The 26181-nt window shown below is 35.3% G+C and overlaps 1 protein-coding gene and 1 non-coding gene across 3 annotated transcripts in view; one reads left to right on the forward strand and one right to left on the reverse strand.

Annotated features, from left to right (window-relative positions):
- SLC19A2 (solute carrier family 19 member 2) overlaps positions 1-22721 on the forward strand; it is a 34485-nt gene extending 11764 nt beyond the window's left edge. The window contains exons 4-6 of one of the 2 annotated variants that reach the window (XM_053606537.1): positions 1009-1201; positions 1586-1727; positions 22474-22721. In XM_053606537.1, the coding sequence (XP_053462512.1) occupies positions 1009-1201; positions 1586-1727; positions 22474-22497 (359 nt within the window). In that variant the 3' untranslated portion in view covers positions 22498-22721. Of the gene's footprint in view, positions 1-1008; positions 1202-1585; positions 1728-3908; positions 5985-22473 lie in introns of those variants that run through there. The other variant, XM_053606536.1, reaches the window with a different exon arrangement.
- Positions 19732-19915, reverse strand: LOC128598069 (U2 spliceosomal RNA). The gene has a single exon (XR_008383573.1). It is a non-coding gene; the product is annotated as a U2 spliceosomal RNA (small nuclear RNA).
- Positions 22722-26181: the final 3460 nt, after the last annotated feature.

A 26181-nucleotide genomic window follows, 5' to 3' on the forward strand; every position in this document is an offset into this window, starting at 1 on the left:
GATTTACTTATTTTGAGTTCTAATTTGGTAATTCAAGAGGACAACTTACACATACTGAAGTGGAAAAAGGCTGTGACTAATAAGCTTGAATTCTTTATGAACTTCAGGGAAACCTAATAGAGTAATTTTCAAAATTGTTTTCATTGCTTATCCTAGTGTCCATTATTTCTATTTACTGGGTGGTTTGGTCACTTTATTTGAAATTTTATGTAATAATAGATCGTACCAATAACAGCTAATATCTGTTGAGTTTTATGTGCTAGGTGTTATTCTAAGGGCTTTTTAAACTTAGCCCTCACAAAATTCCTGAGGTAGGTACAATTATTATCCCCATTTTATAAAGGAAATTTGGGAAAGATAGGTTAATAATTTGCTCAAGGTCAAATAGATAGGAAGTAGTAAAGATAAGATTTATCTCGGGCAGGGTGGCTTCAGAACCTGTGTCCTTGACCATCATGTTCTATTGTACATTTCTAATTAGTTAACCTATCTCATAAGGTTGTTGTTATGCAGTTTTATATGATTCTGTAAATACTTATTAACTGTGCCTGGCACTCCTAAAACTATATTTTAGCTGTCCTTATCATTGTCATTGTTTTACCAAAAGGCAGTGAAGCCCTTCTGCCATGTTCTACACTGCTCCCTGATTTGGAGAGATGACTCATCTGCCGTGTTGCCAGACTAGATTCAGTGGTTCTTTTTCCCTCTTGCCTCTGCTTCAACTACACTAGTTTTTTCCTTAGCAGCATCCCTGACTCTGTGTCCTCTTTTTCCACCTCATTGCTCCATGCCCTAATTCAGTTCCTCCTCTCTCAATAGGTGCATTTTATTTATTCCATCAAGTCCAAGATTCTCTGCCTGAATTTCAAGGCCCTTTGTAATCTTGAGCTATCCTATTTATAAGTTTGAATACTTTAAAATTTAATAAACTAGACTAAGTATTTAATTTATTGAAATAGTATTTGGTTAGCAAAATAACTAGATTACTTTTCTCTTTTTGTGTTGTAGGTGCTATTGCCGTGTTTGCCGTTGGTTATGTAAAAATATCCTGGTCCACTTGGGGAGAGATGACATTATCTCTCTTTTCTCTCCTGATCGCTGCTGCGGTGTATATCATGGACACCGTGGGTAACATTTGGGTGTGCTATGCATCCTATGTTGTCTTCAGAATCATCTATATGTTACTCATCACGATAGCAACGTATGTATTTTGGCTCAAAGAAACATTAGGAAAAATTATAACAGGATTAATATTTTGGTTTCTTTAAAAACCAATAAATTAAATTTTCTGGTTATGAGAGGCAAATGAAAGAAGGCTTGGATTATATGTACGATATTAGTTTTTCTCTTGAGGAAGCATTTAGGCAAGGTTTGTTTATTCCCTTGTTTTCAGATGTTTGCACTGAGGTTTACATCGTTTAGCAGCTAAATAAATGTTTTTCACTTGTTTGGGAAGAGAATTGACAGTAGAAAGGAAGGAGATACTCTTTACATTTAAAGTAAAAATGTTTACTTAAAGTAAATATTGTAACTACCCAGGAAGTAATTCTTATCTATTAATTCTTCTTTTCTTTTCTTTTTTAAGTTTTCAAATTGCTGCAAACCTCAGCATGGAACGCTATGCCCTAGTGTTTGGTGTAAACACTTTCATTGCCCTGGCATTGCAGACTCTGCTTACTCTAATCGTGGTAGATGCCAGCGGCCTTGGCTTAGAAATTACCACTCAGGTAATGTCTTTTTTGACATTAACGATGGTATGACTTGATCAGGGTGAAAACAAATTCAAACAATATGAAAAGATATAAAATAAAAGTATTCCCTCCTTCCTTTGGTTACCAGCCTTCCCCTCATCCTTAGTTCTTTTCTGCCTGGACAATGTTGGGATCATCATCTTTTTGGTGAGGCTGTAGAGCAGTGGTTCTCAACCTGTGGGTCACGACCCCTTTGTAACAATGAAAATACATCACAGCATTAGGAAGGTTGAGAACCACTGCTCTAGAGCATTCCTGAGTATAACTAACTAGCCTAGTGGGGCTGTTTCAGCTGAGAGGGAATACTGATTCCTTCCAGGCCAAGCTCATGTGCTTGCTCATCCATTATTTCCCTCCATTCTTAATTCTGTTTTTGGAATACTCTATCCCATGTTTGAGAAGGCCCGCTTCATTTCACAGCTCTCTAAGTCTCCTCCCTTCTGTATTTAAAACACCCCTAACCCAAATACCAAGGTAATGACTTGCTGTTGATGAATAGCATTATGGTTTGTAACGTGTGACCTGTTGAGAAAGCACCTGCATGGACACCATGCAAAGACAATGTGAATACTTTTCTCATTCAGGACTTGTGTAACTGTATTTGCCTTCATGCGTTGTGGGTTTGTAGGTATGTCTTGCTCTGTACTTTGGCAAAATGGGCAACTAAATCAGGAAGTTCCTACCCTACCCCAACTCAGTCTAAATGATTTCTTCCCCATTGGTCCCTCCATACATACTAATTCATGTTTTATTATTTATTTAGTTATACAAAACCCCCAACATATTAGCAGTAATTAACTGTATTTTAACTGAATAGATCTAAAAGAGAAATAATAATAATTGATATGCGCGGAGTACCTTGTAGGTGCCAAGTACTTCATATGGAATTTGCAGGGTTCTTGTCAGGAATAGCTATCAAGAAAATGTCCAAGAGATGTTACTTGTTTAAGGTCACATGATTCATAATAGTGTGGTAGAACTAGGATTTGAACCAACATCTAATCCTAAAACTTTGGGGTGGAATGTAGGAGAGAAATTAAGTGTTGGCATCCTCCCTGTTTGATAAGGAAGAGACCCCAGGACTGTCAGTTGGGAGGAACATGGATGGCATTTGAAATGGAAATTTGACAGCACATTCTGTAAAATGTTGGATTTAAACGTAGAATAATGGGATTTTGTGGGCTATGCTAAAACCATAACTGCCTTGGTTAATTCACGTGCTTCCTATAGAAATATAGCTAAGTTTGAAAGAACTTGGCTCGGAGACTTAAGGTCACATTCTTACATTCTTATTGTACTTTCGAACCAGTTTATAAGTATTTGGTATGTTATTTTAAAAAGATGGTTAGGATGATGTTAATAAGCTACATAGTCACATTAAAAAATTGGCTTAGGAAAGATTCTTATAAAAAGTAATCCTGGCTTGGCACCTGTAGCTCAAGCGGCTAAGGCTCCAGCCACATGCCAGCTCTGGCAGGTCCGAATCCAGCCAGGCCTGCCAAACAATAACAACTACAATCAAAAAATAGCTGGGCCTTGTGGCAGGCGGCTATAGTCTCAGCTACTTGGGAGGCTGAAGTAAGAGAATCGCTTAAGCCCAGGAGTTGGAGGTTGCTGTGAGCTGTGATGCTGGCACTCTACCCAGGGTGATAGCTTGAAGCTCTGTCTTAAAAAAAAAAAAAAGTAATCTTAATGGACTATGATTGACCTTCTACTGCCCTCTTCTGGGGAAGAATAGAAGTTCTTCATCTTCAGAACTTGGCCTGTTAGTCAGACCCACCTATCTGTCAGCTTGAGGATAGAGACCACTCAGTTTTAACAATAACAGCAGCACCAACAAAAACCATAGTATTAACGTTAGCATTGTGCTAATAGAAGTGTTATGAACTCCATTTTTTAAATCAAGTCAAGGCTCAGAGATTAAGTATCACAGTTGAGGGCACATAGCTCATAAAGGATGAATGAAGTCAGGATTCACACTGGGCAGTCAAGCTTCAGTACCAACATGCTGTGCTGCTGTTTTGTACGCAAAGTGTGTAAGCATGCAAAGAAACTCTGACTGTATTTTTAATCATAGAGTATGTTCACATATATGTAATAAAATATCTCATATTCCAAATGGTAATTCTACAAATTACTACTTTCCCCCTGTTTTAGTTCCTGATCTATGCTGGTTATTTTGCATTCATCGCTGTGGTTTTCCTGGTTAATGGTGCAGTCAGTATTATGAAGAAATACAGGAAGCAAGAGGATCCAGAATCAAGTTCTCAAGTAACCACTTCATAACACAGGGCTGAAGGGCTGCTTCTTACAGCAAGAACTCTGCACAGCAGCTGTCTGGATGTATCTAAGTTTTTAAAGTATAGACAAATATTTATGAATATGCATTTCATGGCTTCAAAGCAGCCATTTGATTGATACCTGTGTTCCTGGAGTAACATTATACTGTTCAGAGGCACCAGAAATCTAAGTTTATTTCATGGACTATTTATGAGAGCTAATTTAAGAATGACTATTTCTGATTCAGAAGTGAACTTGATTTTAAAAACTAAGTAATCAGGAGCAATCAAGCAACACATAGAGTTGTATGCTTGATTAGTGTCCTGTGCTTGATTAGCAAGTGAGTTTGATGTTTTATAGGTCACGAACGTCTGTAACAGCTTAGCCAGACACTTGGCCTGGTGGGACCAGGGCTTCATAGAGGCCTTAAGATGTTACAAGACATGATGGAGATATATTCTGACAGCATCTGCCTCTATTCATCTAAATTCTTATTCCAGTGTTACTCATGGGCATTTGTGTTTTATAGATGAAAGTTGTTCCTATCACTGGCAATATTTGCTCTGATTGTGTTCTGTCCTACAAAGGAGTATGTGTCATTTTTAATTTTAAGTTATTTTTAAAAATTCATTGTATAAACGTTCTTGGTTCCCATCTTGACAATTATGTATTTGTGTAGCTTTTCTTTAGAAGTACATTTTTGCATTACTCATATGCTTCCCAGAGAAGCTCATTTAGTTAGAAAAAAAGGCAAGTTTTGAAGCCTGCTAATAATCTTAATTGAAGAAACCTAATCAGAAAACTGAAGGTAGGTTTGCTTGTCTTTAATTCTTCAGTATGAAGGACTATTAATTCCACGTTGAAAGTTCATCTATAGGCTAAAGATATAATTAGCCCATTTTGTACTTGCATTCCCTTTTATTTCCAAAATAAAATGTAAAAGTCTTTTTTTAAATAACTTCACCCCCATTTATAGCTTTTGTATTATTTTCTCTTTCTTATCTAAGTAAAGATGTCAATTGGAGTTGGATTATTCCAAGGCCTTTTTCATAAACTGAGCCTCTTTTTAATTATTTCAATGGACAGGAACTAGGTTAGATTTGATTCCTGTATTTTATACCTTAAGTCTGCCTTTGTTCCTGAGGGTAGATCATCTTGAATATTTGTTTAAAATAAGAATTGCTTGTGATTCCATTGCCACATTACTTGAAAAACTGCTATTCTATATGCATTTAACTCTGAAATCAGACTACCTGGGGGCTGCTAATATATGTGAGATGTGAAAACTTTTAAAGCTGACTTTGTTGCCTTACCTTGAAAAGAATCTAGATAGGTGCTTTTAACTGGGGTGTTAACTTTTATAGAATGACACAGCTAAACAGTGTTAAAAGTAGTGTCAAGATTGCAAAATTGACTCTATTTGTTTAAGCAGAAATCTTAGAAGCAAAGGGATGAGGATAAAATAGATCATTTACCATTCACCTTCCTTTACAATTAAGGGAAAGGAAAGAAACGCTTTTTTGAGGAAAGGAAAGGGAAGTGATGTCACAGAAGTAGCAACCAGGATTATATTTTTTGTTTGTTTTGTTTTAGCTATGTAGGGAATTGTTTATTCAAAAACAAATAGAAAAGTAGTGTTTGAGGGATTTTATTTAATCTTTTTTTTTTTTTTTTTAATAAAATGGACTATGGTACAAACTGTTCACATTACCGAAGCAATATTTCCCTGGAATTTAATTCAAAGTTGGTGGCACACACAGCCACAGCCTGAGCCTTTACTTATTTAAGACAAGCATATGTTCACATCTTGGTGTGTGGCCATATTTGTAGAATGCTGAACCCAATGTGCAAGTTGTACTGTGTGCAGTTTTGCTAAGAAGTGAAAATAATTTTGTTGTACCTTTTTTTTCAATTCTGTATAGATTATAGTTATTTTATTAAATAAATGTTTTATATTTTCCCATTTTAATCAAAATTATTTTAAATTTATCTTCTGTTTCAATAGAAGCTTTCAATTCTATCTTTAAATCTTAAAAGTTTATCCTAGGAAAAATTTCATGTTGTCTTCTCCTCATCTAACCTGCCTAATTATCCTTTAAACATCCTGTTAATTCTTCCATTGCTCTGTGATCTTTACTTTTTGACTCATCCCTTTACTTCTGTTGTTTTCCCAATTTTTTTCTGGCACCCCACTGCACTGTTTATTGGTCTTCATCTCAGCACCTCTCTTATCTCTTTTTAAAGCAGTTTTCTCTTTAGAAACCAAAAAGACCCATAGTCATGTTGATGTTAATTAAATTTTTAAAATAAAGGAAATTGAATCAGATAAAGGGAAGAAAATGCCATCTTGTTTTAAAATTTCATCGTCTACTTTGTTCTGCCCCCATACATTCTGATACATAGGGAAGCATTTTCTTGACAGACGTTGAGCATCTTTTATTCATTATACAAATCAGTCTTTTCTTCAAGTACCTAAATGAGTACCATTCTTTTAATATTCCATTTCAAAACCTACTTAATTAAGGCATTGATTATCACCAGAGTCTTGGCAAATTTTTATGTAAATAATTTTTTAAACTAAGTCCTCTGTCTCCATAGTTACATCTAGTGTTTTATTACCTTTCAGATTATAAGCCTTCTGAGCAGGGACCCTATCTTAGTTTTGCTTTTTGTTGTTAAACACAGTTTAGTGCCATATGAAGTTTAAATTATATAAATGGCATGCAATTTTTGCAACATAGCCACTTAGCAATACAATAGCTAAATTACCACTTTTCATAAGTATATCAACATAACACATTAAACTTAAAATGCCTATTAATGATCTCCAGACAATGACATTCTTGTGCATGAAAGAAATGGGATGAGTATTTCTCTTCTGTCATATTCCACATAATTAATAATCTTACATATGCAGTATGTTATATGTCAGGAAGGACATTTGCAGACATCTCTTTTGATTCTTTAAAAGGCTCATGTAGTACAGATTGCTCTACTTGTTTCAGTAATGCTTACAGAAGGGAGTTCAAACGATAGGTTTGTCACTTAAACATTCATTACTAAATTGCCATTGCAACTAGCTCTGTGTAGGTGAGGCTTTTATGACTTAAGGCAGTAGAAATAGAAATAAAGATGGGACTGATTTGAAGTTGCTAAATTAATGTTCTAGGACATGTGCATGTATTTCAAAAGGTAGCTTATAAAATTTTAATAACCTAACCAAGATCACATATCTGTGAAGCGGAAGAACTGGGATTCTGATTCCCATCCTACTCTGAAAATTGCTGGTCACATCAGCTCCTGTTCCTCTATCAAGTCTGTAAAGTCTTAACTGCAGTGAAGAGGTGGGACAGAGGGCAGGGGGACAAAGGCAGTAGACCTAGCTCAGAAAACAGAGCTCCAGAGAGGAAAAAAATGTCAGGGGCAAAGCAACTATCCAATGGATGTGGTGAGGGGCTGGCCTGCAATGGGTGGGGAAGTGGCAAAGAAGTGAGGCATCTTGGGGTGAAAGTTGTAGGGATGAGGTGAGATAGATAGAACTGCAGAAAGCCAAATCCTCCCTAGGGAGGCTACTTAAAGCCAGAAGCAGGCTGGCAGCAAGTGACCTCTGTTGCGCCTTTTGCCCACTCCATCACTGGGTTAGCTGCAGCTCACTCCACCCGACCTGGGTTTCCACAGTGTTTTCCTGGGGTATCCCCTTTTAATCCAGGCCAGCTATAAAGGGAATTCAAACTTTGCGGGGTATATTTATAAAGCCTAGGTTGTGTGCTTGAATTATGAAACTCCTCCCAAACCTCCATCAAACCGCAGTGTGAAGGAAACCCTCGGTGGATGTTAGGTCTTGGGAAGGGCGTTAGCTTCTGTGACGTTTTAAGTATCTTCCACAGGAGTGTGGCCACTACAAATCACCTACTGAAATTGTTTTTTACCAAATTGTCTTCGTTTAAAATAAGTGAATCAACAACCCTTTCCAAAGGATAACCTTACCCTCCTGAATAGTGATGAGGAGTTGTAGCTACAAATGCTGAAATGTTAACAACTATTTAATACCCAAATACCTAAAACCCCCAAGTTTGCTCAAGTGTTTGATATAGTTCAATTTTGTGCCTTCCCCATCCACCTTTTTTTCTTCTTCTAATATCAACTGTATGCCTTGACCTTTATTTCATGCAAGATGTCAAAACCCACTGAGGACCTACTTCTCGTGTTCTGAGAGTGTTGATGAAAATGGACCTTGAACTAATCAGTACTAATAGAGCACTTGGACAGAAACAGCTACCTGGAAATTCTTACCTGTATTGTATGCTTGAATAATTAAGAGGCCATAGTGGGAAATTACCTAGGTAACCAACAGTACTTTACCTTTAGATCTGTTTTTATCTCCAACTTTATAATTTACTCCCTGTTATAGTTTTTTGATCCTCTGCTTTCCACCCTATTTTCTCTGCATTTAGGATTCACTACAAAAATTTTCAAACAGACATTCAACAGTGTCCTTTCTGATACACATGTGCAAGTTTCAACTTGCTTGGCTTACCAGTGTGCTGGGAGGGCTTTATTTGATTCCATTGGCACAGATTTGACATTTCTTGATTTTTGTTTATCTTAAAACTTTTATAATGATCCACATATAAGCCATTTTATGCTTACCCAAAGTCATAGCTCCATATCCATTTTTGGAATAGATATGGCTATTTCTAATGAATAAAAGAGTCCAGCTTTAAGCTGGAGGTTTGAGACAACAGCTAAAGTGGTCCCACATGTGTGGAAATCCACTTTCTAGCATAAGAATAATATTTTAAAATTCATGTCTAGAGAAATGCATTCCCATTTAAAGCCCTGCACTGATAGAGTTATTCATAGTATGGAATAGGAAAGCCCCAAGAAGGGGTACCTTAATCTTCAGTAACTAGCCTCCTAGGAAGTGACCTAAAATCCTATTTCATAATGCACATAAAATTTTACTAATTGAGCTTATTGGTGTTTGGCAAAATGGTTATTTTACCATTATTTCATTGTTTTAAAAATGTGGGGAAATTAAGAAACATGAGAAGTAATTATTACTGTTAATAATTACCAACTCTTGGTCCTCAGGTGGCTCAAGCAGGAGGCCCCCTTAAGCTCAGGAATTTGAGACCAACCTTAACAAGAGTGAGACCTGTCTCTAATAAAAATAGAAAAAAAAAAAAAATCAGCTGGGCTTTGTGGAGAGAGCCTTAAGTCCCAGCTACTTGGGAGGCTGAGGCAGGAGAATTGCTTGAGGCCCGTAGTTTGAGGTTTCTGTGAGCTAGCTATGGCACTCTAGCCAACAAAGTGAGACTCCATCTAAAAAAAAAAAAATAACCAACTCTAGTCCCATATGGATGATTTTTATCTTCCCACAACCCCCAAGAAACCAACCACAGCAGGGCATAAGTAGTTAACAGGAAACTTGGTGGCAGGTCATTTTCAGATCAAATAAATATGTAAAATATTTACTATTAGAAATCAATAAATTATTAAAAATTAAAGACATTACTAAAAAATCACCAAAGACAAAAAGAAATAACCACAAGTTAAGAGTCAGCAGAAACAGGAAACAACAGATTAAGAGTCTTAATAATTTCACATACTAGAATTATCATAAAATTTTAGACAAAAATTAAATCACAAAAATGAGAAAGTACCAAGAAACTAACAAAAATGACAAGATTGACTTGAAAAAGAAGGTTATCTTTTAAGACTTTTAAAACAAATGTTGAGGCGCTTCTAAATGGTGAACATATTCATATGCCAGGAGAGTGGCTGATACCAACTCCATGGGGACAGAAGTTCCTGGACCAACCCCCTTCTTTTTATCTCATTGTAATTTGTTGTCTTTTATATTAAGCTGGTAAACATTAAAATATTCAAAGGTTCAAGTTAAAATACAATGAATAATCTCTTATAAACTGCTAGTAGGAATTTATGGGTACAACTCCTTCAAATAACATTTTGTTATTCTTTGAAGTTGAAAATATGCGTATTCTATGACCTGGCAGTTCCATTCCTAAATATGTACCATAGAGCTGCATTTTCTAGTATGGTAGCCACAAGATACTTCATGTACATCTTTAAACACAAAGACACAAAAGAACTAAGACATGAATGTCTTAGTCCATACAATTCCATTTATTCAAACAAATGAACTATTAATATATTGTTTAAAACTCTATACATAGGAGGTAAAGTATAAGACAAAGTAATGATTATCATAAAAGTCTAACAAGTGTTTACTACCAGAAAGATGAAGAAGTATGCTTAAGAAGAGACACACACATTTCTTTGGTACTTGTTGACTTGGAGTATGGTACTTGCGTTTTTCCTATGCAATTCTTTATTATATTGCATATTTATGTATTATTTTTGTATATTCATTAATTTTCACAGTTAAAACACTTTTAAAAAACTCAATGGCTGGGCTAAACAGAAGATTAATTATAGCAGATGAGAAAATTAGTGAAGTGGAAAATAAAATTGAAAAAATTACATAGAACAGTATGTCCTCACTTAACATTATGGGTAGTTTCTTAGAAACTATGAATATACGTGAAGCAAATACCATATGCTGTAGGAACTTAACTCTTGCTTGTAACAGTTAACCTATGATAAAATGGTCTTATTATACCGTACATCATTTCATTTAAAATTGTAGTTCCAAAAATTTATCCATGACATTGAGGGTTTACTGTACAAAGCAATGAGATAAGGAGATGAAAAAACATAAAAAGAGATCATTATGTGTGGGGAACAGAATGAGAAGATCTAACATCACAGCCTCAGAAGAAATGAATAGATAGTATTCTACAATAAGGGTGAGAATTTAGCACAACTGATGAAAAGCAAGGATCCACAGACACAGGAATCACAGTGTATCTTAAACAGGATAACTTTAAAAAATAAAAAAAGGAAATCTATGTGCAGACACAGAATCATAAAATTGCAATTAACTCAGGAGATCATAAATACAACCAGAGAGAAAAGACAGATTATTTACAAAAGAAACACAGTTAGCTAATAGCTATTTCTCAGGAACAACAATGAAAGCCAGAAGGCAATGTAATGAACTCTTCAGATTCCTGACAGAAGGTAACTTCCAACCTAGAATTATGTACCAATGATCTTTTAAGAACTGGAGTAGAGTAAAAACATTTATAGATTTTTTAAAAATGGAAAAAGTCTATGCCAACAATGGATTATTTCAGGAGGGAAAGAATAGACTCTAATAAGAAGGTGTAACATACAAGAAAAAAGAATAACCATATGGAAAAAAAGAATAACCATTCGGTTAAATCTAATGTCATAGTCCATTTTCTATTGCTTATAAAGGAATATCTGAAATAGTAATTAATAAATCAGGGAATTTATTTATTATACTTTTGGAGGCTGAACAACATTGAGGGGCCTTCTTGCTGGTGGGGAGTCTCTACAGAGTTACCAGGCAGCACAGGGTATCATATGGTGAGGGTGCTTAGCATGCTAATGTGTCAGGTCAGGTCTCTCTCTTCTTATGAAGCCACCATTCCCCCTCCATGATTACTCATTAATTCATTAATCTGTGAATGGATTAGTCCCTTCATGAGGGCAGAGGCCTCATCATCAAATCAACTCCATGGGTTCCACCTCTCACTTTGCCACACTGGGGACTAAGTTTCCACATGAATTTTGAAGGGGACTTTCAAACCACAGTATTAAACCATCATTAACTTTACCAATTAATAATATTTATCTAGTTGTGGTTTATATTTAAAAATGAAATGTCATACAGGAAGAGTACATAAACTGGGTTTATGAGAGATGCTTAGATGCAGCAACCATGTAACCTGGCTATGAAGGGTCCCACAGTGCTGTAGTCCATGGGCACCTAGGTATTTGTATTCTTCACCACAAACCACTACCTGAAAAGAGGAAGGTTAATTTAGCTAAAGTGATAGTAAAAGAGACTCTACAGTCAACTGGCACTGTTAGGTAGAAATGAGGAGGGGGGAAGATGCTTTTCTAGGGGGTTTCTATTGAGGAGCAGACAGGACTGGGAGATGCTTTGTCTACAATAGGGGGAATAAACTGACCAGAGGGGGCTTCCAAGAAGGAAGAGGTAACATGTCAAGGGGGTTTTCAATGAGTGACCAGATGTTTGATCTATGATAGGGGATCTCCAAGGACTGACCAACCAGATAGAGGCAGAAATACCATGAAGAGGAGCCTATGTTCAGGCCCTTAGGGAGTCTTTGACACATGTGCGCAATTGAGTAACAGTGTCCCCAGTTGGCCTACCCTCATTAACAGTAAAAATCACACCCTCCAGTGCCGTGACAGTTTACAAATACCATGGCACTCCCCAGAAATTGCCTTACAAGGATAGAAAGGGAGGGAGGGGAAGATTCCAGAATTCTCCACCCTTTTCCAAGAAAAATCATGAATATTCCACCCCCCACTTAACAAAGAATTATGAAATCAGCACAAAGGGGAGAAATATTGTCAAATTCAGGGTCTCCTCCACTCATGGGCGTTAGACCCTTTCCTTCTCTAAAGTTCCATTCTTTAATAAACTTTGGCACTGTGACTGCTTGCAGCTGCTTAGTCTGCTTATTCACTCTGTCAGTTTGGTATCAGTAACCATTCTTTGCTACTGGGAACCAAGAACCAGGGAACAACCCCCGACTTACAGTCTCCACACCTGATAGCATGATTCCTAACCTGTTTGTGCAAAAGTTGAAACTAAGCCAAAAAAGGAGTAAGAAAGGATAAATTTTCAGCCAAAAAATTGCAATGGAAAAAGAGGAGCAAAAGGTAAACAGGCTAAAATGGCTATCCAAGAAATTACAGTCAGGGTTTCTGCAGAAAGTGGAGATACTAAAGGGTCTATGAGGATCCAGCTTCTAATTAAGAAGGAAAGAAAAACCATCAGCTGACCAATATAATCTACCAAGTCTTAGTGGTTCCTGTATCCTATTACAATGCAGAGAAATTTTTTTATTACCTACTTTGTAAATGAAAGGTTTTTAAAGTAGTTCTAAAAATATATTTTTTAGAAGGTCAGAATACTACCTTAAACCATGGTGTGTGTATGTGCATGTATAAATACTTCTAAGAAAATGATGTTCTGGTTTTTATTTTCTGTACAACCCAAAAATGTCAACTTAAGAGAGGGTTTGATGGTGTTGGATGTCAACTCTGTTAACTTACCATTCCTTTGGCTGCTGAAGAAGGCAGTTTTTGTATCCCATAATATGAATTTAAGTAAATGGCAATTTGAAGTCACATTCACTTAATATATATCTTAATTATTTTAAATGACCTAATATCTATCTCCATCTTTTTGCTTTTTAAAAATAGAATTGCTCCTAAAGAAAATTTCCTCCTAATCGTGGCTCTCCCTATTAGAATTGTTTATATTCTGTTAAAGATTGGAAATTTGGGGGTATGTATGTGTATGATACTAACTTGTGAATCAGTCGGGCATTAAACCTAAGAATTTATCAGTACTTTAAGTTACTAGTACTTGATATCTTTTATTGAGGATAATTTGCCTCTAGTTTTAAGCTAGAAAACCATGGAATAACCATTTGGAAAAGAATGGAATAATTCTTTAGAAAGCTGACAACTTATTTCAAATTATCTACAATGGCTGCATACTGATTGAATAAAATCTCAACTACGAAAGCAAAACATGAACATGTAACAATTTAAAAACATACAAGCCATGAAATAATCCAAATGCCCATTGACAGGAGAATGCGTAGAGAAATTTTGGTATCTCTTGATAATACTATGTTACATGTAGTATAGTACAGTGGCAAAAATAAATTAATATAATTGTATGCAACAATATTAATTTTAGAAGGTAATTATACTGTTGGGTGAGAAAAAACAAGTAGCTGGCGTATCTGTGCTGTATTATGCCATCTCAAAATCAAGTATGTAAATCAAACAATATATTGGGTTAAGGATAACATGCATAACTGATAAAAGTTTTTCTTTAAAGGAACATAATTATATACTTAAAATTTGTGATAGTGGCTACTTTTTGGTAAGATAAAGGATAAGATAGGCAGACCATAAACAATGTTAATGTAATGAATTTGGTGGGTGAGTTTTATTATACCATGCATATTATATATGCGTATATTCTTTTGTATGTATCAAATATGACATTTTTAAAAGAGTGAAGTAATGTTAATTAACTTCCTATGAATTTTGATTAGTATTTATATTACACTTCTGCTTTCCCTGCCCAGGCACTTATTGTTGAGACCCTAAAAGACATTTTCTGCAATCCAATAGTTGCCTCCCTTCAATGTAAACTTTTAATTTCTTCCTAATGTTGGATTAATCTCTAAATATAAACCTCAATTAATAGGGCAGGTCTATGAAATATATGAACAAACACCAAAATATTAAGATATCCTGTCTTTTTTGTAATGTGTTTTTAGAGCTGGAAAATAATTTTATGTGGATTTATTTACAAATAATTTTACATTATTTAAAGAGGATAAGTGTGTGGGGATATTTATATTCTATGGAGTAATGAAGACAAAGAATATCCACTCTTCCTGTGTTGTCTATATTGTATTCCAGTAGTAGTGAAATACAGGTTTTATTTTTTCCTGATTAAAACATAAAGTAACAAAATACACCTTAAAACAGGGAAGCTATGCATCTGTCTTACTACTGCAAAAATGGCTTTGTTGTAAAAGAATAGAAAGAAAGACATTTAGAAAATAAAAGTTCTGGGTTTGCTTCAAGAATGTGTCAAATGGGTTCTAAAGAAGAAGGGGACATCAAAGCAACAATTTGAGTAAGGCTATTGAGAATACACATGTGTCATAGAGGTGGCAGAATCTGGCCTTTATTTGGAAGAAGAAGCCTGCCAGTGCAAGCTGGAGGTAATTTCAAAATTTAACTGGAATTCATCAGTTACACTCATATCTTATTCTTTTGAAGCCATTGTTGCTATTGTGATCCCAGAAACACATTTCCTCACTTATGTTCATTTGTAGGGAGAGGCTTTCACTTTATGTTCTTTTAAATGTCTATTAGTGTCAAAAAAAGAAAAAAAAATTGTGCGTAGAAAATGAAAAGTGAGAAATGTGGGAGGTGAGTTAGGAGGGGTGAGGGCAATAAGCAAAAATGAAAAGGAGAGTGAGCTTGGAGGAAATATTTCCAAGATTAGGGGCTCTGATCCATGTAGTCATGGAGCTCCTTGCTGTATTGTAAAGCAGAATAAAGAACAAAAACATGGCCTCCCTGTAAGAGTGATTCTGGGTCACCCACATTCTTCTGGGAGAGACTGAATGGCCATACATTTGTCTAGAAAAGGAGTATGAAAATCCAGTAGCTTATGAGTTAATTTAAGTCTCCAGAAAAAAGAAGTTATACGTTTATTACTATTTAATGTATGTCATGGTGTGATTAAATTGTAGTGCTCATACAATAGTATTATTTTATAGAGATATGGGTTTGCTTCCGCTTCAAATTACTATTAACCAAATTATGGCTGTCTCAGAAATGTCTAAAGAATTCTAATGGAAATAAAACCTCTTTGCTAATTCTGTTTTAGCATGTTTAATAAAGAAGTTATTGAATATAGTAGGTATCTACTATAAAAGGTAGATATTTTGCTGATTCATCTTTCTATCGCAGCATTTCTTTACTTCAATTCTTTCCCAAATTTATTTTGCTTTACATTGATTATGTATTAAAAAAATGAAAATTAAAAAAACACAAAGTCAATAATAACTGCATTAGCTCATAACTTAACACCAGAAATTTATAATTCTTGTACTTCTCTTTCTGTAGTACTTTAGACTTGAGTAGGTAATTTCATTTTCTCTCAGTTCAGTTCTTCAGAGTGTAATAGTGGACAATAATCCTCAAATCACAGTAATTATTGCTTTTGTTATACCTGAAAATAATTTTTTGTTCAGAATTAAAACTTAAGCCCAGGTCACTTCATACTGGTTAAGGGAACAATATAACAAGAGTACATTTGAATTCTAAATATATATGCACCCAACTTAAATTCTCCCAGATTTATGAATGAACCTAGATTGGTCAAGCAATATGATATCCCATAACACCATAATAGCTGGGGACATTAACCCTCTGACAGAACTGGACATATCCTCTCAACAGAAACTAAAGAAAGCTACAAGGGACTTACATTTGACCCTAGCACAAATGGGCTTAATAGACATATACAGAGCACGTCATCCCAAAGCTAAGGAATACACCTTCTTCTCATCAGCCCATAGAACATACTCCAAAATAGATCATATCCTAGGATACAAATCGAACCTCAACAAAATTAAAAGAATTGAAGTTATATCTTGTATCTCCTCAGGCCACAAGGCAATAAAGGTGGAACTTAACTCCAACAAAAATTTTCATCCCCACATAAGGGCATGGAAACCAAACAATCTTTTGCTGAATTATAATTGAGTCAAGGAAGAGATAAAGGAGAAAATTGTTACATTCCTCAAACATAACAACAACGAAGCTAGAAGTTACCAAATCCTGTGGGACACTGCAAAAGTATTCCTAAGATGTAAATTAGATGCCTACATATGAAAAACAGAAAGAGAGCACATCAGCAAACTAATGAAGCATGTTAAGGAAATCGAAAAAGAAGAACATATGTCTATAGGCCGTGTGCCTGTCTTCTTCAGAGAAGTTTCTCTTCAAGTCCCTTGCCCAGCCTGCGATGGGATCACTTGCTCTTTTCTTGCTTATACATTTTGAGTTCTCTGTGAATTCTGGTTATTAAACCTTTGTCGGAGACATAACCTGCAAATATCTTCTCCCATTCTGAGGGCTGTTTGCTTGCTTTACTTAGTGTTCTTGGCTGTGCAGAAGCTTTTTAGTTTGATCAGGTCCCAGTAGTGTATTTTTGAAGCTGCTTCAGTTGTCCGGGGGGTCCTCCTCATAAAATACTCACCCAGACCGATTTTTTCAAGGATTTTCCCTGCACTCTCTTCTAGTATTTTTATAGTTTCAAGTCTTAAGTTTAAATCTTTAATCCAGTGAAAAATGCTCATCATCCTTAATCATCAGAGAAATGCAAATCAAAACTACTTTGAGATATCATCTATCTCCAAAGATTAGCCCATATTACAAAATCCCAAGACCAGAGATGCTGGCGTGGATGTGGAGAAAAGGGAACACTTTTACACTGCTAGTGGAAATGCAAATTAATACATTCCTTTTGGAAAGATGTTTGGAGAACACTTAAGAGATCTAAAAATTGATCTGCCATTCAATCCTGTAATTCCTCTACTAGGCATATACCCAGAAGACCAAAAATCACATTATAACAAAGATATTTGTACTAGAATGTTTATTGCAGCCCAATTCATAATTGCTAAGTCATGGAAAAAGCCCAAGTGCCCATCAATCCACGCATGGATTAATAAATTGTGGTATATGTACACCATGGAATATTATGCAGCCTTAAAGAAAGATGGAGACTTTACCTCTTTCATGTTTACATGGATGGAGCTGGAACATATTCTTCTTAGTGAAGTATCTCAAGAATGGAAGAAAAAGGATCCAGTGTACTCATCCCTACTATGAAACTAATGTATGGCTTTCATATGAAAGCTATAACCCAGTTATAACCTAAGAATATGAGGAAGGGGGAGAGGGAGAGGAGAGAGCGGGGAGGATGGGAAGAGGGAGGCTGATTGGTGGGATTACACCTGTGGTGCATCTTACAAGGGTACATGTGAAACTTAGTAAATGTAGAATATAAATGTCTTAACACAATAACTAAAAAATGCCAGGAAGGCTATGTTAACCAGTGTGATGAAAATGTGTCAAACAGTCTATAAAACCAGTGTATGGTGCCCCACGATTGCATTAATGTACACAACTATGATTAAAAAAAAGAAGAAGAAAGAAAAAGAAGAACAATCTAATCTCAAAACTAGCAGAAGAAAAGAAATAACCAAAATTAAATCAGAAATAAATGAAATTGAAAACAAAATAATCATTCAGAAAATTAATGAAACAAAAAGTTGGTTCTTTGAAAAAAATTAAATAAAATTGATAAACCATTGGCCAAATTAACCATAAACAGAAAAGTAAACTCTCTAATAATCTCAATCATAAAAGAAAAAGGGAAATAAGAACAGGTATCACAGAGATACAAGAGATTATCTTGGACTACTACAAGGAAACTATGCCCAGAAAACCCCACCGGATAGGTTATTCTAAAAATGAATACCGGGACAACAGGTTTTTCTTTTTTCTTTAGGTACAATATTATAATAGAATAATACAGATTTTCAGGTCCTGAAATATCATGATCAAATATCTAATCACATTTCAAATTAATAAAACATATTTAACAAAATTTTTTCCTTGGATTAACATTACCATGGATTTTTATAATAATAAAAGATATATTTTTTAATTACTTAACTCAGAAATCCCAACCCTCTCCATTAACTAAAAAGCAGGTAATAAAAAGTCAAGATGGGATATGAGTTTCTGACATGAATTATTTACAAAAAGTATGTGCCTCATGTAAGATAAAATGATGCACTCCTAAAAGTATTTGTCACTAAAACCACTTGATAATGAATGATTTAATGATCTGGTTTTATGTATCATGAAATGAAATCTTAAAAATCTGGGAGTTTGATGTAGGCAAATAACCAGTGTTCTGACAATAAACTATAAAACCTATGGTCCTTAAGTTACTCAAACTAAAATTTCCTCAATTATGACAGTAGTAAAAATAAAATAGCCAATAATTTATAAGCAGGAATAACTGGATAAGAAGTGACATCTTGGCAAAGTCTAAAAGAGTTAAGGAATCAAAATATAGATGACCAGGGCTCTCAGGTCTTAGATCTTCAGAAGACACGGAAAAGTGTACGACAACAGGTTTTTCTTGAGGAACACCTATGATTTCTTCTTTCTGATAAGAAGAACTAGATACTACAGTACTTTATTTCCTTTTTTATACTGGCTACTGATAATTTGAAACTCAGCCGCAGTAACTGAACGACTGTTAGTGTTAGCATGTTGGCCTTTATATTTACTACTCATTGTATTAGAATGTGTTGGCAAGAAGACTCAAACTCCATTAATAAGTTCGTTGTAAATTTAACCACTGGCAAATTTTATAGCTATTATCTACCTATTCTCTATTATTGTCAATAAACCAAAATATACTTTTTAGTCTTTCTGTGAGGTGATGTTAACAGTTAAGAATATAAGCGAATATGAATATTATGGGCTATTAATTTAAAAACCTTTTTATAACAATAGGAAAGTGAAGAGCATTTTCCTGGCACAGCACATGTGCACAGAAGACAGGGTCATTCTTATCACTAATTATCCATATTATTTACATACCTTGCATGGAATCTTGGTACTTTTTGCTTTTCAAGTTAAATATTTATGTCTGGATGTCAAGAAAGTATAATGTCTAAAAAAAGGCCTACAGGACAGCTTGGAAAATGGCACTAATGTTCAACTATATAGGTAGATGTTTTCTTTTTTCTTTTTTTTTTTTTTGCAGTTTCTGGCTGGGGCTGGGTTTGAACCGACCACCTCTGGCATATGGAGCCAGCACTCTACTCCTTTGAGCCACAGGTGCCGCCCTAGATAGATGTTTTCAATGAGAAATTATTTCTTAAGCAATGGAACACAACTTTTTTTTTTTTATCCCCTGTAGGGGTGCACCATTCCTGGAAGTACTGCAAGAACAGGTCAATGCATGGAGTGGATGGAGCAAGCTCCTATTCCATCTCCCTGCTCCAAAAATCCATTTAATATACTGTCCTTGGATAGAGGACATATCAGATATTAAACTGAAAAGAACAGGGCGGCGCCTGTGGCGGGTAGGGCCAAGGGGTAGGGCGCCAGTCCCATATGCCGGAGGTGGTGGGTTCAAACCCAGCCCAGGCCAGAAACTGCAAAAAAAAAAAAAACAGATAACTACATTTGATTTTAAACAAAGGCCAAAAAGCAAAGAAACACTTTTAAACAGACAGTTTTTCTTGTCAATAATTTCTAAAGTAAATTATGTTTAATGGTTTCTCAAAGGCTAAACTCTGATTCATTTCATTTCCATATGACAGCTTTTTCCTAGTAAATCTTTCTCCTTAATGGCTACCACAGGACTCCTAATCAAATACTAAGTAAGCTAGAGCCTCGCAGTAGGAAATCCCTTTAAACTTTTACCTTATGGGAGCTGGGCATACACTCAAAAGTGCTGAACACAAGAAACAAGTGCTGTACAAATCTACTGAACAAGTGAAAATAATTACATTGTAAATACTTTTTTACTTAGAGCATTTGTTTTAAAGTATGTTTTACTGACATACAAGCTAGAAGGGGGTTTGTCTTGCTGCTAAGGGTCAGAACCAAACTTAAGCCCTCCAGCCTTTTTATACAAGTGTAAATTAAAAAAAGAATGTCTAATTTTTTTATAGGTATATTTTCACTATAGCTATATAAAAAATATATATGATAAATATATACACTCACGTGTGTGTTTACAGTGGAACCTCCATAGTTGACCATCTCCTTCAGCTGACCTTATCTTCACAGACCAGACATGCACCACCTGTACAGATCAGTACAGAAGGCCTAGTTCTGTATGTTGACCAACTCCATATGTTGACCAGTTTGTTACAGTCCCTTGGGTGGTAAACCTACAGAGGTTCTACTGTATATATGTATGTATCTGTATATAGGTATATTTTATTACATGCCAAATCTGTCATACTATAATACAGATTATATACAATACCATAATAAGTCTCAACTGTCACCTGACATCACTGAAAATTTCCATCCCACTACCAGAACCCACCCCCCCACTTCTGATGCTGTTTTGCTGCTTTGCGTATTTTATTTACTACTTTCTAACCAATCACATGATTTATTGTTTATTGTTTTTGTTGTCTTCCATCCCTACTAGAAGGTGAGTGTAATTGAAAATGAATTTTTCACTCCTTGAAAGAAATATTTCTTACACTTTCAAGTTTTTTTATTTATAAAAGATCTCAATGTTAATGGTATCAGTTTCAAATATGTGTATGTTAAACATTGCTATTATAAAACTCATAAGGTTTTTGTGTCCTGTAAATGAATGTGCATTAAAGGTAGAATGTATAGGTATAAAATTTGGAAAATCAATCCACTGAAATATCCCATCTCTTTTATTTCCCTTCTTTTCAAATTATTATCCTAATTTCTAGCCTGAAAATTTAGAAATCTAAGAAGTAAGCCAAAGGACTGTGAGAGATTCTCTGACAAATTGCTTAAACTTAACCCACAACATTTTAATAGTTTTTGTATTATTGTTTTCAAGGCTTCCACATTTGTTTTTATTTTTCTGTAACTGAGTTCTAGGTGGTTGAGGTAATTGACTTCCAGGGAATGTATTAGTTCACTGATGTATATTCCAAATATATAGAACAGTGTCTGCCATGTAAGTGCATAACTAATTGCTGATTGGTTTAAAGTCTTAAAAAGATAAAAAATAAAATAAAATGTTATCACTCTGGCCAGGTGCAGTGGCTCACACCTGTAATCTCAGCACTCTGGGACGCCGAGGAGGGTAGATCGCCTAAGCTCAAGAATTGGAGACCAGCCTGAGCTAGAGCGAGACCCCATCTCTAAAAATAGTCAGGCGTTGTGGCGGGTGCCTGTGGTCCCAGTTACTAGGGAGGCTGAAGCAAGAGAATTGCTTGAGCCCAAGAGTCTGAGGTTGCCGTGAGCTATGATGCTGCCGCACTCTACCAAAGGTGACAAAGTGAGACTGTCTCAAAAAAAAGAAAAAAAAAAATTTTATCACTCTATTCAGAATCTAAGCATCTTCAGTAAAGTATATTACTCTGAACAGTTTTATAGGAAACACAGTTATGGCCATGTCTTTTCAATTCTTGGTACTCTACTTACTTAATTTTTCTTCCCAGTTATTTCAATTAAATAATAATGGCTTTTCTAAGTCAAAGCATTCACTCAAAACATTTAGTTGAGTTGCTCAACTTTACACTGTTCCCTTTCTCATATGCAGAACTTACTTATTTCTATACATTGTATAGTGAATGACAAAAAATTAAATATTATCCATTTCTGGAATCTTTTTTCAGAATATTGCATTTAAAATTTATAGTTGGGACTAGTATTAAACAGAGGAGAGTGAAAACACATGGCACTATTTATATACACAGTGTATTTGTATTTATAAAATCTCATACTCCTTATGACTCATAAGTTCCAAACACATTTCTAGTGCCTGTAGCTGAAATAGTTACTGATATGTAGTATTGTCAGACATTTAAAGCATAAAGCCCATCAAAAGGAAAGACTCTGAATGGCAAACAGATTCCTTTTCTTCATGTACCTGCTTCTTCCTAAATTGTCCTGTTCTTACACTTCCTTAATTATCTTCCTTGTGCAGTTACTGACAGCTGGAGGGCACTGACATCAGAGGGGAGAAGAAAGAGGACTCTAAAAGGAATATGCATGGAGAGAGAGAAGGTACTAGCTAGACCTGCTGGACTCTATAACATTGCAAAGTATGTCATAGCATCCCCTCATCATTCTTTTCTCACCTACATGCAAGTTCTTTGCTTTCATGGTATCTCTAATTATCCTAATTTACTAGAGTTCTTCACTTTCCCAAATGCTCCATTTTAGAAATGTATTCTTCTCTTCTCCCTGATCATCAAAACACTAATTCCTTTAGTAACTTCCACTCTCCTGATAAAGAATTAGAGGGAAATTATGAATTTAATTGTATAAATTATATTGTTTATAATAAATTAGTTCACTTACTAACTTAAAAATTAATTCATTTTATTAATTTATTAGTTCAGTCATGTGAACTCACTATCTATTAAACACTTAAATGCCTGTACTACTAAGTGTACAGAAATGAGTAAAATGTATTCTCTTTTTTCAAGGAACTCAACAGTTTAGTAGAAATAAATGGTACACTTAACTTTCCTTAAGACAGTATTGATTTTAATGGAAACATTTGTTCACAGATGCTATTATTACACTGGTTTTCACAATATGTTTTCAGAGGCTGCTGTGGGCAATGTGGGAGAGATTTTATGCCACACCACATCTTGCATGTTTTGAGCCTGCAATTTTGAATTACCCAAAGATTCTGTGTAAACTAGTTGATGTGTCTATGTCTTTGCAAATGCTACCATCTCTATGTACAATGCCCTACCCTTCCTGCACAATTCTTTCCATTCTTCAAAAGTCAGCTCTGATGTTAACACTTTGCAGAAACCTTTTTATTGTCATGCCCCTAATTCTATTTTTCTTTTTTTTTTTGGTTATTGGCCGGGGCTGGGTTTGAACCCGCCACCTCTGGCATATGGGACCGGCACCCTACTCCTTGAGCCACAGGTGCCACCCAATTCTATTTTTCAAGCTAAATCTGCACCTTGTGTGTCACTGTATTGTTTAAGCCTATCTTCTCTTCCAATCTGTGAGCTCCACATATATAGATCAGGAATCATTTACCTCTCAGTGGGTCCACAGTAAGGAGCTCAACAGGTAAAACTGAATGAAATTATTAAAGACCTAATATTGCTCTGCCTTCTTAAACAGATGGTGAAATCATCCCTTTTTATCTTTTATAATTTTCAGTAATAGCGTCTTGCTATGTTGCCCAGGCTGGTCTCAAACTCCTGGCCTCAAATTATCCTCCCACCTCCGTCTCTGGATGTTGCTGAGATTACAGGTTTGAGCCACAGTACATGACTGAAACGTTTTTAGTAGGTCAATTATCATTACAGGTTATGAATGATTGTACAACAGTGTATTCATTTAGCATTTGTCTCTGCTTGCCCTGAAAGAGATGATCAAAGATTTCTATTTTAGCCTAGTTCATCTCTGCTTTTGATTCTTTTTTACTTTTTTCTTCTTGAATGTCAGTATATCAACCTTCCAGCTTCTTTCTGGAGTTAGTGTGCCTACTTTTAACAACCCAGCTGTTTGTTCTCTTTTCCTTTTTTTAAATTACCATGTTCTAATTTCTAGTTTAGGAACTCAAAGACCTGAGTTTATCTAAATAAAGGAAGCAAAAGTCATACAATACTTGTGCAATACTGTAATACAAATTGTACAAGATTGGCTCACAAACTATGTGTTAACTTTGTATTTACTATTGCCTTGAAGTCTTTTATACTTGTTTTCATTTACAACTGGGTTCTAGGTGGTTGAGATGACTGGAACCCTGACTTCCATTTAGGCGGGATGGTATTCTGAATATTACACTATCTGTTTCACCTGTAACCTGCAGTTATCTAACAGAAGGGTTCTACAATTATAGTATTTAACATGTTTCTTTGAAATTGACACATTAACATCTAGATCTTTTATAAATTAAAAAAGTTTAGTAATGTAGGCAATATTCTTCTTGTAGAATTCCACACATACTTTTAAATTTTCTTTTCATTTTGGAACATCAAGAGAGATATTCTAGAACTGACTTTCATCTTTTTGGAAAATTATGTAATGTAGTAGTCACTATTATTGAACACTTTGTATGAATCAGGCACTGGGCTCAGCATATGAATTACCTCATGTAATCCTCAAAATCATAAGGCAAGGGTGGCCCCTGTGGCTCAGTGAGTAGGGTGCCAGCTCCATATACCGAGAGTGGTGGGTTCAACCCTGGCCCCGGCCAAACTGCAACAAAAATATAGCTGGGCATTGTGGTGGGCACCTGTGGTCCCAGCTCCTCGGAGGCTGAGGCAAGCGAATTGCCTAAGCCCAAGAGCTGGAGGTTGCTGTGAGCTGTAATGCCACAGCACTCTACAGAGGGCGACAAAGTGAGACTGTCTCCTAAAAAAAAAAATTGTAAGGCAAAATCTTCAAAAACTTATTTTCAAGTTATGTTTTGCTCACCATTCCATGCATTTTTTTGGTAACATCTTTATTGTTGACACATAATTCATACAACTGACCATTAGTGTCATCTACCCATATCCCCCCAACAAGTCTTCTGCCCTAGCCCTAGTAAACTACTAATATATTTTCAGTCTCTATAGATTTGCCTATTCTGGACATTTCACATAAACAGAATTATATAGTGTGTGGTTTTCTGCGTTTGGCTTTTTTCACTTAATATTTTTGTTTTCAGTGTTCATCAATGTTGTAGCATTTATCATTACTTCATTCCTTTTTCACCTAAAACTTTTTTTCCTGTGGTAAAATACGCCTATCTAAAACTTATCATAATCATTTTTAAGTGTATAGTTCTCCAGTATTAAACACATTCCTACCATTCTGCAACCATCATTACCATCCATCGCCTGAACTTTTTCATTTTGCAAAACTAACACTCTCTACTAAGAGTGTATAAGGATTCCAATTTCTCCATGTCCTTGCCAACATTGGTTATTTTCAGGGTTTTTGTTTTTTTTTTTTTGATAGTAGCCATCCTAGAGAGTATGAGGTATAGTTCTGATTTGCATATCCCCAATAATTAGTGAAATCAAGCATCTTTTCATGTGGTTTTCATACCTCTGGAGAAATGTCTATTCAAGTCCTTTATCCATTTTTAGACTCAGTTTTTTGTTTTTTTTTTTGTAGCTTTTGAGTTATAGAAGGTCTCTTTTTCCTGGATATTAACCTTGAATTAGATGATCTGCAAATATTTTCTCCAATAGGTGCCTATTTAACTCTGTTAGTGTCTTTTGATGCACAAAAGTATTTAATTTTTGTGAAGTCCAATTTGTTTACTTTTTAACCTCTTTTTAGTATCTCTTTGATATCCAAGAAGATATTGCCAAATCCAGTGTGGTATTTTCTTTCTTCTAAGAGTTGTATAGTTTTAGTTCTAACATTTTGTTCTTTAATACATTTTAAGTGTATGTCTGTATATGATATTAGATAAGGGTCTTTTAAATGTGAGTATCCAGTTTTCCCAGGACTATTTACTGAAAAGAGGCTGGTTTCCATTGAATTTCATAAAACCCTTGCAGAAAATCATTTGACCATATATGTGAAAGTTTATTTCTTCTCTGTTCTACTTCACTGGTCTATGTAGCTGTCTTTATACCAGTACCACATTGTTTTGATTGAATTTTTGTAGTAAATTTTGAAATTAGGAAGTGCAGGTCCTCTAAGTTTGTTCTTCTTCTTC

This window comes from Nycticebus coucang, chromosome 10 (genome assembly GCF_027406575.1).
Source record: "Nycticebus coucang isolate mNycCou1 chromosome 10, mNycCou1.pri, whole genome shotgun sequence".
NCBI lineage: Eukaryota > Metazoa > Chordata > Mammalia > Primates > Lorisidae > Nycticebus > Nycticebus coucang.